The following is a 14,665-nucleotide window of genomic DNA, read 5'->3' as shown; positions in this document are numbered from 1 at the left end:
TTCAGTTATACATGGGCACAGTAAGTGAGTGTGTTCACGTTTTTCATTTAGAAAAGGAAGGGGCCGTTTAATTACATATTTACTATCCCCTGCCCCCTTTCTCCATCCTGAAACATCCAGCGGGGGGGGAGAGGAGAGGAGGGAAGCCAGCAGCACTGCGGAGCAGGAAAGTCAACAAAGGGGGAGGAGGGAACCGGGCAGTAGGGAGAATCGGCACCACACACCTGGCACACCACCTGTGCACGCCTATGGACAGAACCATCAGGTGTTTTCCTGTACTTGCAGAAAATGTACTGGAAAAAAACAAAAAAAAAAACAAATGCAGCTACCACATCCAAGGATTGGTTGGCTGAAATGTATTAAAAACATTTTTTTTTGGGGGGGGGGGGGGGGGCTAAGATATACTTATAGCTTTTTTCCAGTGATCAACAGGGTCACTTTTACACTCTGACTAGAGGACGACAGTAGTACATACGATGGGGGTACTGTGTCCCTCTGCTTGTAGCCTACCACCAGCAATTGTGTCTAATATTTTGAATTATCAAAACTTTTGGTAGGTTTCTTCCATTTGATTGTTCTGTAACTGAAAGCTGGTTTAAAGTGGTTGGGAGAGTGCAAAAATTGCAGCATGTGTGGCCAGCTAGGGTGACAACATTTCCAAACTACCATTCAGGGACCTCCCTTCCCAAAAATCAGCTTCTGCTGTAACGAATCACAGCACAGTGATTGGACACAAGAGGCGGGATTTATGATTTCTCCAATCACAAGCAGGGGGCAAGATTGTGCTCCTCCAGGCCAGGGCAAGTACTGTCAGTGAGTAAATCAATGATGTGGCAGCCTTTTTGGAGGTATCAGAGGGGGCTGTGTCAGTTTCATTCCGGGATACTGTATTGTCCTGGAATGAATGTGCCCGGGACAGACCTGCACGTGGTCACCCTATGGCCAGCAATACCCCAGTGGGTAGATCACCTGATATTCTCTGGATAGTGTTAAAACAGATTTCCTCTACCTGACTAGTGAAAAGTCCTTGGGCCAGATCCACGAAGCAGTTACACTGGCGTATCTATTTATACGCCGCGTAACTGCTAGGTTGCTCCAGCGTATCTTTGTTTTGTATCCACAAAACAAGATACACCTGAAGCTGGGCTAGATCCGACTGGTGTACGTCTTAGTATGCCGTCGGATCTAAGGTGCATATTTACGCTGGCCGCTAGGTGGTGCTTCCGTCGATTTCCGCGTTGAGTATGCAAATTAGATAGATACGCGAATCCACAAACGTACGTCCGGCCGGCAAATTTTTTTACGTTGTTTCCGTAAGGCTTTTTCCGGCGTAAAGTTACCCCTGCTATATGAGGCGTATCCTATGTTAGGTATGGACGTCGTTCCCGCGTCGAATTTTGAAAATGTTACGTCGTTTGCGTAAGTCGTTCGCGAATAGGGCTTTGCGTAGAATTACGTTCACGTCGAAAGCATTGGCTTGTTGCGGGTTAATTTGGAGCATGAGCACTGGGATACCCCCACGTCATTTACGTCGGGTCAAGACGTATTAACATAAAACACGCCCCCATCTCATCAATTTGAATTGCGCGCCCTTACGCCGACAAAGTTACACTACGCCGCCGTAGCTTACGGCGCAAATTCTTTCAGGATACAGAAAATACGCTGTAAGTTACGGCGGCGTAGCGTATCAGAGATACGCTAGGCCGGAAGGAAAGATGCGCTGAGGTACGTGGATCTGGCCCCTTGTGTGCGCATGCCTATACCTGGGAAACAGGGTTTGTTTACAAGCCAATACGTTTCCGCATAGCCTAGAAATGTATAAAACATACACCAGAATGCAAAGAGATGATTTCAGAAAACACAGCTCATACATTATATATGAGCTCTGTACCAAGAATAGATAACCTGTGGGCTTCTAACTCTTACACCACGACAGCTGGAACCAGACTGCATTATATACCAGGAACGGAGGTTGCAGGCTTATAGCAAACAACCCTTCTGCTGAGGAATGAAGAGTATGTAAAAAAATAAATTAAACAACAAAACTTTTAAATCAACTTTTTTACATTTTCAATATTTATGTAGCTACGGATGCCAAGAGAAAGACAGTAGTGCTGTGTGCAGAAAAGCAGAATTTTATGTTGGTCACCAGTTTAAATTAGAGCATTGTGCATAGTCTACCCAGGTAAACTTACCATATATTAAAGCTGAACTCCAGCCTTACCTTCAATCTTGTTCAGTTCAGGCTCCTCTCCAATAAAATTTCTTGCTCTGGTTACACTGTACACAGTGATCTTCTCACAGCATTCATTAGATGCTGCAGCAAGACAGACAAAGCCCACTTCACTTCTTGACTGGAGGATGTCCTCCAGGATGTACAACTCTTTTGCTGTGTAATTTCCGACAACAAATGTTCGATGGGAGCTTTTGTTCAGAAATTCGGACCGTGCCCATCGGACATTTTCTGTCTGAATTTCCGACTACAAAAATTTGAGAGCTAGTTCTCAAATTGTCCGACGACAAAATCCGTTCTTGTAAATTCCAATTGTGTGTAGACAATTCAGATGCACAAAATTCCATGCATACTCTGAATCAAGTACGAGACGGAAGCGCTCGGTCTGGTAAAACTAGCGTTCATAAGCGAGATAGCACATTCGTCACGCTGTAGCGGGCTGAAAAGCGCAAATAGTCTCTCACCAAACTTCTACTAACACGACTGGTGTTGAACTTCCCTTTAATAGTGCCGTCGTACATGTTGTACGTGACAGCGTTCTTTGGCAATCAGAATTTCCGACAACATTTGTGCGACTGTGTGTATGCAAGACAAGTTTGAGCCAAAATCCGTCTAAAAGAAATCCACGGTTTTGTTGTCGGAATTTCCGATCATCTGTATGCGGCATTACATTCTCAGCTTTCCTGTTCCTGGTCCATCCCTTGCATTCATTTGATTTCAGTTATTTCAACCACTGAGGCTCAGCATCACATGTGGGTGTTACCAACATACAAAATAAACCTGCCAAGGAATACCTTTTCCTTTAGACTGACTTTCACCAATCAAGCCATTTTGATTTTTGTATAACTCCCCTCAAGGGCTATCCCGCTGCTTACATTGAGGCTGAGGGCTCTTGAGAGTGTAGCAAAGTCCTTAACCTCTTCCAGCCTATTGAGGACCTTCAAGGCCAAAGATAGCTGACATCCTTCAATATGTGGTGGGTTGTGAGGCATAGTGGGTGCAAAGATGGTGAAAGTTATTGGCTGCCAGACACTTCTTGGATGCAAGAGAGGTTTTATTTCTTTTAACAGTCCTTTTTATATTTTGAAGGGAAAGAGGTGGGGAAGGTGCCAGGACACCCCTGGGTAGTTGCAATTTCAATTGGCAGACTCCGAGACTTCAATAGGAGGACATCCGTACAGGGAAAGGCCCCAGCAAGGCGCCACTTCTGCACAAAGTTCAACAGTTCTCCCAGCTTCACTACAATGTCTACTTGTAGTTCTTCAGCCCCTTGAGCTCATAGTCTCTCACTAAACTCTTTGATTTAATGACTCTGAGTCCTGTGAGCTCCTTATGGCTTTTGCGGTGGTATCTCCCTCAAGCATCACCCACGCTTCCCTGCTGGGTTCCTAGATACTTCAGATACTTTACAAGCTTCAAACCTACTAACCAGCTTGGTCCCTGGCTTGACACGCAAGGCTGTTCTGCAAGCGTCACCTCCGCTGGTTGGGTCCCTGAATTGATCACTGGCTGCCTAAAGTTTCCCCATTCTCCACCATGCCGGTTCGGTGAGAATACTGCTCCGGTACTTGCTTCAGTTACTCACAGTGGTCCCTGGTAGAGGTGGTTGGTCTCTTAGTGGAGACAGCTTCCCTTCTACCTCCGACCACGACAGGTTCTCCGGTCGGCAGAAACATCACTTTTGGTTTGACTGCAAGCCCCAGTCCCACAGCCTGGTAGCCAGATGCCCCAGGAATAGGCCCAATCTCCGGCCTAGCAGCCTGGAGCGTACAACACACGTCCACCCAGTCAGCCGTCCGAGTGGCATACAACCTAGATCACCTGACCTCACCTGAATATATAGGTTTTCCCAGCAAGCCAGGGGATTCAAGAAAAACCCTGCCTATTGGCTGAGATACCCCGTATACCCATAACCTGACCTTGGGTTGCCCTTCTCATGTCTAGTACCACCAAGCTGACGGCCACCTAGTGGTAGAAGAGAAAAGTGAAACCAGGCTAAACTTAGGGAGAAATCAATAGATCTCTATCAATTAACTGCAGTAGCTACAGTGCCTTGAAAAAGTATTACCCCCCCCCCCCCTTGGCATTTTTCGTGTTTTGTTGCCTCACAACCTGGAATTAACATGGATCATTTAATTTACAGAACATGCCCACAACTTTGAAGATGTTTTTTTTATTATTATTGTGAAGCAAACAACAAATAGGACAGAATAACACAAAAAGTCAATGTGCGTAACTATTCACCCCCTTAAGTCAATACTTTGAGGAGCCACCTTTTGTGGCTATCACAGCTCCAAGTCGCATTGGATACGTTTTCTATGAGCTTGCCACATCTTACCACTGAGATTTTTGCCCATTTCTCCTTGCAAACCTCCTTCAAGTTGGATGGTTTGCGCTTGTGGTTGTGAACAGCAATCTTTAAGTCTGACCACAGATTTTCTATTGGATTGAGGTCTAAGCTTTGACTATGCCATTCCAACACATTTACATGTTTCCCCTTAAACCACTCAAGTGTTGCTTTAGCAGTGTGTTTGGGGTCATTGTGCTGCTGGAAGGTGAACCTCTGTCGAAGCCTCAAATCACACACAGAGTGGTACAGTTTTTACTCAAGAATATCCCTGTATTTAGCACAATCCATCTTTCTCTCAACTCTGACCAGTTTCCCAGTCCCAACTGCTGAAAAACATCCCCACAGCATGATGCTGCCACCATCATGTTTCTTTGGGCGATGTGATGTGTTGGGTTTGCGCCAGACATAGCGTTTTCTTTGATGGACAAAAAGTAAAATGTTAGTCTCATCAGACCAGAGCACCTTCCTCCATACATTTTGGGAGTCTTCCACGTGCCTTTTTGAAAACTCAAAACGTGCCATTTTGTTTTTTGCTGAAAGTAATGGCTTTCTTATGGCCACTCTGCCATAAATCCCAACTCTATGGAGCGTACAGCTTATTGTCGTCCTATGTACAGATACTCCAGTCTCTGCTGTGGAACTCTGCTGCTCCTCCAGGGTTATCTTAGGTCTCTGTGCTGCCTCTCTGAATAATGCCCTCCTTGCCCGGTCCGTGAGTTTTGGTGTGCTGCCTTCTCTTGGCAGGTTTGCTGTTGTGCCATGTTCTTTCCATTTGGTTATGATAGATTTGATGGTGCTCCTATGGATCATCAAAGATTTGGATATTTTTTTATAACCTAACCCTGACTTGTACTTCTCAACAACATTGTCCCTGACTTGTTTGGAGAGTTCCTTGGTCTTCATGGCAGTGTTTGGTTAGTGGTGCCTCTTGCTTAGGTGTTGCAGCCTCTGTGGCCATTTAAAAAGGTGTATATATGTAATGATAGATCATGTGACACTTAGATTGCACACAGGTGGACATCATTTCACTAATTATGTGACTTCTGAAGGTAATTGGTTGCACCAATAACAAAGGGGGTGAATACATACGCACATGCCAATTATCAGTTTTTTATTAATTTTTTTTACTTTATAAAATGTTATTATATATTTTTTATTGACAAACAACTATCATCGACATGACATTCTTACACAATATATACTGACAAACATATAACAACACATACATGGTCTCCTTACGATCCCTTATTTTGGTCAAGATATAATGCCCCTTCTTTCGCTCCCTAGACCCTTCCCTATCACCTTCTCCCGCTTAACCCAGATACACAAGGGCAACCTCCCTGGGAGATACACAGTCTGACACGACAGAATCCCTGATGCAAGTCCCCAAAGAAAGAACAGGAGAGTAGAGTAGACAGAGGAGAAAAGAGAGAACGGAGAGAGATAGAAAAATAAAAAGAGAAGAGAGAGAGAGGAGAGAAAGAGGGAAAAAAAAAAAAAAAGAAACCCTCCCCGTTTTTAACTATAACTAAGATAAATCATCCCCTTCATCAGAGACACCCCGTGCTTAACTTGATTAATTTAGAAATTAAGTTTCTAATTGATATCTACTACCAAAAAAATATATATATATATAAATTCTTTTAACCCCTCCCCTTTTTAAACTGTGACTCACCTAGTGCGCCATTTATTTGAATTAAAATGTATCTTCCCAAGTGATAGAGGGAAGCTATTCTCCTCCCTCCCCTTCATTTATATATATGTGCCAACCTTCCCATTTCCCAGGGGGCTTAACCTGCCCCTACCCCTGTGTAATAATGAAAGAAAAGAAAAAAAAAACAATTCATAAGAACCTCCACCACCAACTACCAAAGGGAGCTATCAGGCCTTCCCTTTATATACATTCGTGTGCTTAGCCCTCCTACCCCTTACCCACCACCCCCAAAAAAAAAAAAAAAAAAGAGAAGGGGGGGAGGAGATACATGGGGGAGAGAGAGGGCAACCAGGAGGGCTCCACCTCATCTACACCCCCCCTGCCCACCCTCCCCAAACCTCCTCCATCCCTCCCACACCTCCTCCTGTCCCCTCCTGGAGCCTCCATGGAACGCCCACATCTCCTCCATCCTTCTAATTCTGTCCACTTCACGGAACCATTCCTCTATGGTAGGCGCCTCTTTTTTCTTCCAATTCCTAGGGATAAGAATCTTAGCTCCATTTAATAGATGCGGGACCATAGACCCTCTATATTTTCTCCTGGTCATTTCTGAATTATGAAATAGGCATTCCCATGGATCTTGTTTCACCTCGTATCCACTGATCTCCTTTATCTGTGCCAACACCTCCCTCCAATACTCCTGAATCAGAGGGCATTGCCACCATATGTGGGCATGAGATCCCTCCATCCCGCACTCCCTCCAACACAGGGGTGACATCCCTTTATCTATCTTATGCATTTTTGTTGGAACAAAATACCACTTGCAGAGAAGCTTATAATTCATTTCCTTAACCTTAGCGTCCATAGACGTGGAGTGGACATATTCAAGTATCTTCCTTTTTTTTTTTATACATAATGGGCCAGATTCTCATACATTCGCGCTGCTCCTGGGCAGCGTAATATATGAGATCTACGTTACACCGCCGCAGGTCTACAGGTTTACATCCTGATTCTCAGAACACTTACCTGTAAACTTGCGGCGGTGTAGCGTTAGATTGCTCATCGCAAGCCCGCCCAATTCAAATGGGGAGGGCACCATTTAAATTAGGCGCGCTCCCGCGCCGAGCGTACTGCGCATGCTCCGTCGGGTAAATTACCCGACGTGCATTGCGCTAAATGACGTCGCCCCGACGTCATTTGCCTAGATGTATATGTAAATGGCGTCCAGCGCCATTCACGGACGTCTTACGCAAACGACGTAATTTTTATTGAATTCGACGCGGGAACGACGGCCATCGTTAACATTGGTTGCGCCTGCTAATTAGCAGGGGCAACCTTACGCGTCGGATACGCTACGCAAACGACGTTAATTCGCTGCGTCGACCTCGCGTATGTTCGGGAATCGCCGTACTTACCTAATTTGCATAGACGACGGGGAAAAGCGACGATGCGACACCTAGCGGCGGGAAAAAAAATTACTTTTAAGATCTGACAGCGTAATAGCCTTACGCTTGTCAGATCTAATGAGAATCAGTTGCATAGATACCCGGGGCCAGATGAGGTGTTACGACGGCGCTAATGGTGTTGCGCCGTCGTAACGCCTTTGAGAATCTGGCCCATTGTTTGATTCAATTCTACCTCCCAGTTTTCAACTGCCTTTAGTGCCTCCAGCTTGCCATTAGGTGTCAAAATCTTATAAATATTAGAGAGTCCCTGCTTTCCTATTCCTCCCCGAAGGGCACATTTTTCCCACTGGTTTAAATCATTTGGGGCTCGTATTGGTTTCGGCAGAGTATTTATAAAGTGTTTAATTTGCCTATATCTCCAGGTGTCTCCTGGAAGTACTCCATATCTTTCTCGTAATTCTATTAGGGAACACAAACCTTCGGCCTTCATCAAGTCCCCAAGTTTTAATACTTCCGACGTTCCCCATCTCTGATATAAACCTCCTTCTCTACCTGGTTTAAAATAATCAGTACCTGTAAGGGGCATCAAAGGACTATTGTATAACCATTCTTTCCTTTTACATATTCTATCATAGATTTTATATGTTTCCTTTGTAATTGTTGGGGCATCTTGGGGCAATCCCCTATACTTTTTCGGAACCCATATTCTACCACCTAATTTATTGGTACTTAAATTTTCTTCTACTTCTACCCATTTCTTTTTCTCCCTTCCCTCACTTTTATTAATAAAAAATTTTTTATGTATATATTTTTCTAATTTTACCAACTTAGACTATTGTGTTCTTATCCATCATATATAAAATTCAGATAAAAAAAAACACTAAACTAAGGACTGTAATGTAACAAAATAGGTAAAAAAACAAGGGGGGTGAATACTTTTGCAAGGCACTGTACGCCTGACAAGGAATTTGGTGAGGAGCTCCCTGACAGGGTGTTATGATGCTGTCAGAAAGCTATGTACAGCAACCTATTGCTGGCTCCTCCCACCAGCCAGAAGCTGCCTGCTTTGCATACAAAGGAACAGTCACCCAGTGAGGAAATCCATAGGCCTAAAATGAGGTACCGTATGTCATGAAAACGGAAGTGTTTTAATAAAAACATTCATCTACATGTTGATGAAGGGGGAGGGAGGAACGAGACAAGGCAAAATATAGGGAGATACATTTTCAACCATAAAGCAGAGTTCCACTTGTTTTTAAGTTTATTAAGAGTCAGCAGCTACAAAAAGTGTAGCTGCTAACTTTTAATAAACAGACATCAGCTGTCCCACAGTCTAGAGATGCGACTGCCCGAAGCCTCAATCCTCTCCATGGCGTCGGCATTGCAAATGTGAGCACCTGGCTGTGACAGCTTGCGGCTTCACAGCTGGGTGCCCACTGCGCATGAACGTGTCGCACTGCGCCTACTCAGTGACCAGGCAATCTTCTGGGACCCGTGACTTGTCCCAGGAAATTGCATTGATACTTGTCCCCCAGGGCAGTACCCGGACCCCCATATCCTTTTTATGACCAATAACTTGCATATAAGCCTTCAAAATCTGTCCCATAGACTTTAATAGGATCTGGAGTTTGGGTCTACATTTTTGAGATGTTCGAGAGTCACGGCGCGAACCGAACTGGGGGGTGTTTGGCCCAAATCTACTCCTGGCAGTAGGTAATACAAAAGGTCCATATCCTCATCAATAATTCTAAGTATATTCCGCCTCTTTATTTGTACTGGTGACTATTGTCAACAAGCAAGAAAGTAAGGGAAATGTAACATCAGTGTTCTCGCTAAAACAAGAGGTAAAGGGAAATATTTCACTGGGGAAACCTGTTCCTGCAAGAACTGTCCAAGATGAAAATTCCCCTCACTTTACAATATTTCCTCTAACTTTAATCCCTGAGATAAGAATTTAAGTGAAATGTCCCCAGAGGTACACAGGCCATTCCCTACACTATCCCCAGAAAAATAATGACAAAAATACACTTGAAGTCTGTAAGTAAATAAACACAAAATTGCACCCTTTCCCTTCTTGTGACCCCTCCCCACACTAAAAGTTGTTTTATTTCACAGAAGCACAATTTATGATAATCTATGTATATATACAAAGAACCTTGTTCAGTAATTCTGTATAACAATTCAGTTTATTCTATATACACATTTTCTATATTAGTAGTTAATAACTATACCTATTATTCACTTTTCTTAGGTATCAGATCCACACGGGACTGCAGCATTCAATCATACGACCACGACAGCCCAACTGTCTACCTCTTCAACAAGTGACGCTGCCCCAAAAGCTGCAGGATGCTGGCTACGCAACACACATGGTCGGAAAGTGGCATATGGGATTTTATAAGAAAGATTGTCTTCCTACAAGGCGTGGATTTGACACTTTTCTTGGTTCTCTGACTGGGAATGTAGACTATTACACTTATGATAATTGTGATGGCCCAGGGGTTTGTGGCTTTGACTTGCATGAAGGAGAAAATGTGGCTTGGGACCTTGCTGGCAAATACTCCACTATACTCTACTCCCAACGTGTAAGTCATATCTTGGCCTCCCATAATCCTCAGCAACCTATATTTATATACATAGCTTTCCAAGCAGTGCATACTCCCTTGCAATCTCCTCGAGAGTACATCTATCCCTATAGGAATATGGGTAATGTGGCAAGGAGGAAGTATGCCGCTATGGTAACATGTATGGATGCCGCTGTTAAGAACATCACCCGGGCACTGAAAAAGTATGGCTACTATGACAACAGTATTATTATTTTCTCATCAGACAATGGGGGTCAAACCTTCTCTGGTGGAAGCAATTGGCCTTTACGGGGCCGCAAAGGCACATACTGGGAGGGAGGTATAAGGAGTTTGGGTTTTGTTCATAGCCCATTGCTCAAAATGAAAAGAAGGACTAGTCGATCGTTAATGCATATTACAGACTGGTATCCAACACTAGTGAAGCTGGCAGGAGGAAACATTTCTGAAACAGAGGGACTTGATGGCTATGATATGTGGCCATCAATAAGTGAAGGAAAAGAGTCACCCAGGACAGAAATTTTGCATAATATTGACCCCTTGTATAATCTTGCCAGGTCTGGATCCTTGGAAGAAGGTCAAGGAATATGGAACACTGCTATTCAGGCCTCTATAAGAGTTAAAGATTTCAAGCTGTTAACTGGGGACCCTGGCTACAGTGATTGGATACCACCACAGACTCTCACTAACTTTCCAGGAACTTGGTGGAACTTAGAACGTCATACTGATGGAGCCCGTAAATCAGTATGGCTTTTCAACGTCACAGCTGACCCTTTTGAACGTTATGACTTGTCTGCACTGAAACCTGAAATTGTTAAGGAACTATTGTTGCGTATAGCTTATTATAACCACACTGCTATACCAGTGCGTTATCCAAATGAGGACCCAAGAGGGAATCCAGAGCTCAACGGTGGTGCATGGGGACCATGGGCTAGTGAGGATGAGGATGAAGAAGAAAATTGGATAAATGGACATCTAAAGAATGCAAACAAAAAGAAGAAATGCAAGATATGCAAGCTTAGGTCATTTTTCAAAAAACTAAACACTCGTATTATGTCAAATCGCATCTAGGTCGATATTGGAATTGACATTTGTGTTGCAGTATCTGGGGAGGTCTCATTCAAGAGTTTCTAAAGTTTTGGTGTTCAGTATCTTGAAGAAGTTGTGACTACAAGGATTAGAGTGGGCCTCAGTTCAAGATTAACCAGAAATACTGAAAATGAAATATGCTTGAGGTGTCCAAAGATCTTCAAATGTATGCACTATATCAGGGAACTTACAATGTCCACATTGGCAATTATTCTGGGCAAACGCGAGCACTAGCTAAAATATTTATAGACAACACAAGAAACATTGAGCTCCTTTTGACCTCGATGTGCAGTTGACAATGAGTCTAAAGACGACACTTTTGTAAAGTTGAAATGTAATCTAATAAACTTTAATTCGGAGGGTAAAGGGAAATCTAGCTTTTATCAAGTCTTCTTAACAAAAAGGAGATTCATAGGATTTCTTTGTATGTAATATTAGCATGTGTTGCTGCCTAAAACAATATATTGTTGCAATTCTCAGGCCTCGTACACACGACCGAGTTTCTCGGCAAAAACCAGCAAGAAACTTGCTGGGAGATATTTTTTTGCCGAGGAAACCGGTCGTGTGTACATTTTCGTTGAGGAAACTGTCGAGAAACTCGACGAGCCAAAAAGAGAGCAAGTTCTCTATTTCCCCGACGGGAATGGAGAAACTTGCCTTGTCGAGTTCCTCGACAGCCTAACAAGGAACTCGACGAGGAAAACGATGTGTTTTGCCTGTCGAGTTCCTCGGTCGTGTGTACGAGGCTTTACACTCATTACACTTTACACATGTAAAGTTTTATTTTTTTACATCTATTGCAGCAGAGGCACTTATTAATGTACAGTAACCCAATGACATCTTCTCATAACTATTACCTTGCACCATACTTACAAATTTGTCTCACAGAGTGCAACAAGTTAGAACCCATGAAAGTGTATTGAACAGACATGTAATCATGAATTTTCTATTAAAACAGAGAGGGAAACTAGAAAATAATTTTAAAAGAACACCTGTCAGGGTATCACGTACCTGACCGTTGAGCCCAAGATTATGAGGGTGGCCTCATGCACAATTGCTGTCCAAGTATCCCTGGTAGTGGAAACAGAGACTGCTAGGGCAGTGATAGGGTGCAGGTGCCAGGAAGCTGGAGCTGTGAACTTGAGCTTAGAAACACAGAGATTCATCCAGCGGCAGTATGGAGTCAAGTGTCAAGCTGTATTCCTCAGCAGCCAGGCAGACAGGAACAGAATCATGATCAGGTTCAAAGACAGGTAACAGTTGACAATGCATTAGAAGCAAAGTACCAGGTCAAGAGAAAGAACAACCCCTTTGCTTTCTTGATGTTTACAGAAATCACTGCCAAATATAAACTAGTAGGGTAATACACAACTAATTGGTGCATAATTAAAGTACAAAACTCTTCTTCATTCTGATCCTAAAAAAAACAATCATTCCAATACTGGGTGTCATCATCTTGCTATTCCCACAGCATAAAAATATAATGGCCGACTATCAAGTTCAACCTGCACATGACAGACAGCTGAGCCTTTACTGAGACAGTCATGGGACACAAATGTTTGCATGACAGTAGGCGTAAACCAGTGAAGAAAAAAGTGGTTAGAGATAGGTTGCTGACAAAAATTGGAAATGTGCTTATCAGTACCAGTTACTGACAAACAATAAATGCAATGGAGATGATCATAAAGGTACCACTGTGCCAAAAAACGCCTTTCTCTACACAGTTATTAATCTGATAACACCGCCAGGATCTCCAAAAATTCATATGTAAATGCCAACTTTATGAAAGCCAGAACTACCATAAGCCCATAAAGTTCATCATCCAAAACTTTCTTCTAATACAAAAATATATAGGGACATGGCATATGTTTACTTATTCCTCGTATCCACAGTACCACTCTGTGATGATGCAAATCTAATTTGTCTATACCAAAAGCTTAGGTTCACCCTATGTAACAATGTCCAGATAAGACATCGGGTCATTCAGGCAACAGGCAGTGCATTGTAAATGGGGGTTCGCCTACCCTCCCTATAGCATGTAAGTCCAGATATATAATGGAGAAAATATTATCTAGAGAAGGTACTCAGAAAGGTGTACCTTAACCATTATTTAAGTAGAAACTAGAACCTATATAGAGGTAGTGGATACATTACCTGATGACATTAAACAGGGCCGAGAGGGTCTATGAGTTACTGCAGTGGTGAACATACATGAATGCAAGAAAGAGAGACAGTCAAATGAACACACTTAAGTGAAGCTGATTATGGGCAATATGGACCTGACCTATTAACAGCATCCAGGCCCACGAGCAGAGCTGATAGAAATCACAGGCCTACTTGTCAGGGCCCCCACCCAAGAAAATATTGAAGCTATATTTCGCTAGAAATACAATAAAATTATTAGCAGACACAAATACAATATAACAGAATTCCTGCTAAATCTAAAAGATAAAACTGAAGAGAGACAGAGGGAGAGCAACAAAGTTCAGAGATGGCAAACTCAAGAGCAGAGCTAACATTAGAGTCAGCGCTGGGGGGGACACACACACAGGGAGGGGGATTAGTAAAGCTGGCTGCAGGGAGAGGGGGAGAGACGAGTTTTCAGCTGCTGGAGGAAGAGAGACAATTGTCATCCATCACTAATCCCCCACCCTGTGTGTGCCCCCCGTGTGCTCGGACCCCCTACAAGAGGACCAATGTTCCCCCTATCAGCGGTTCTGCCCACGAGGGAGTAAGTATTACAAAGTTCACATCTCTGACATTAGTTATCATTAAGCCACAACTCCAGTTCTTTAATACTATAAGCTTATGACCAGGGAGACGCTAGTCACCACAAAATACAAAGCCATGTCATAACTGTCCCTAAGTCCTCACTGCAACAACCCGTAAAGTCTCATAGTTTAGCTCATGGTATCTAATGCCATAATTAGAACTACTGCTGCCCTAGGCACACCTGAATAATGATTTATTTTGTATAAATTCAGCCCATTGTATCATTCACTAAAAAACTATGCTATAATGTCTTATTAGAGGAAACATCTTGTCTGTTTTGTGTTCATAGCTCATATTTACATACCAATGAACATGGGAAAACAGAGATGCTTTCTCGTTTCTTAAAGATCATTTAAACTTTTAGTTTTAATCATTCAAATACATTTCAGATACATCAAACCAAAGTTGTTCAAAGTCTTAGGCCCCATACACACGAGAGGATTTATCCGCAGATACGGTCCAGCGGACCGTTTCCACGGATAAATCCTCTCAAAGATTTCCGCAGATTTCGATGCGATGGAGTGTACACACCATCGCATTGAAATCCGCGCGGAAATCCTCTGCCGATGACGTGTCGCG

The 14,665-nt window shown here is 43.2% G+C and overlaps 1 protein-coding gene across 1 annotated transcript in view; it reads left to right on the top strand.

Annotated features, from left to right (window-relative positions):
• Window positions 1–11,686, top strand: part of ARSI (arylsulfatase family member I) — a 49,928-nt gene extending 38,242 nt beyond the window's left edge. The window contains exon 2 of the mRNA XM_040345019.1: window positions 9,895–11,686. Coding sequence (XP_040200953.1) covers window positions 9,895–11,296 — 1,402 coding nt within the window. The 3' untranslated portion in view covers window positions 11,297–11,686. The remainder of the gene's footprint in view (window positions 1–9,894) is intronic.
• The last annotated feature ends 2,979 nt before the right edge of the window (window positions 11,687–14,665 follow it).

The sequence above is a fragment of the Rana temporaria genome, chromosome 3, assembly GCF_905171775.1.
Source record: "Rana temporaria chromosome 3, aRanTem1.1, whole genome shotgun sequence".
Classification (NCBI taxonomy): Eukaryota; Metazoa; Chordata; class Amphibia; order Anura; family Ranidae; genus Rana; species Rana temporaria.
Note: the sequence above shows the minus strand (reverse complement) of the source record. Positions and strands in the feature narration are given on the sequence as shown.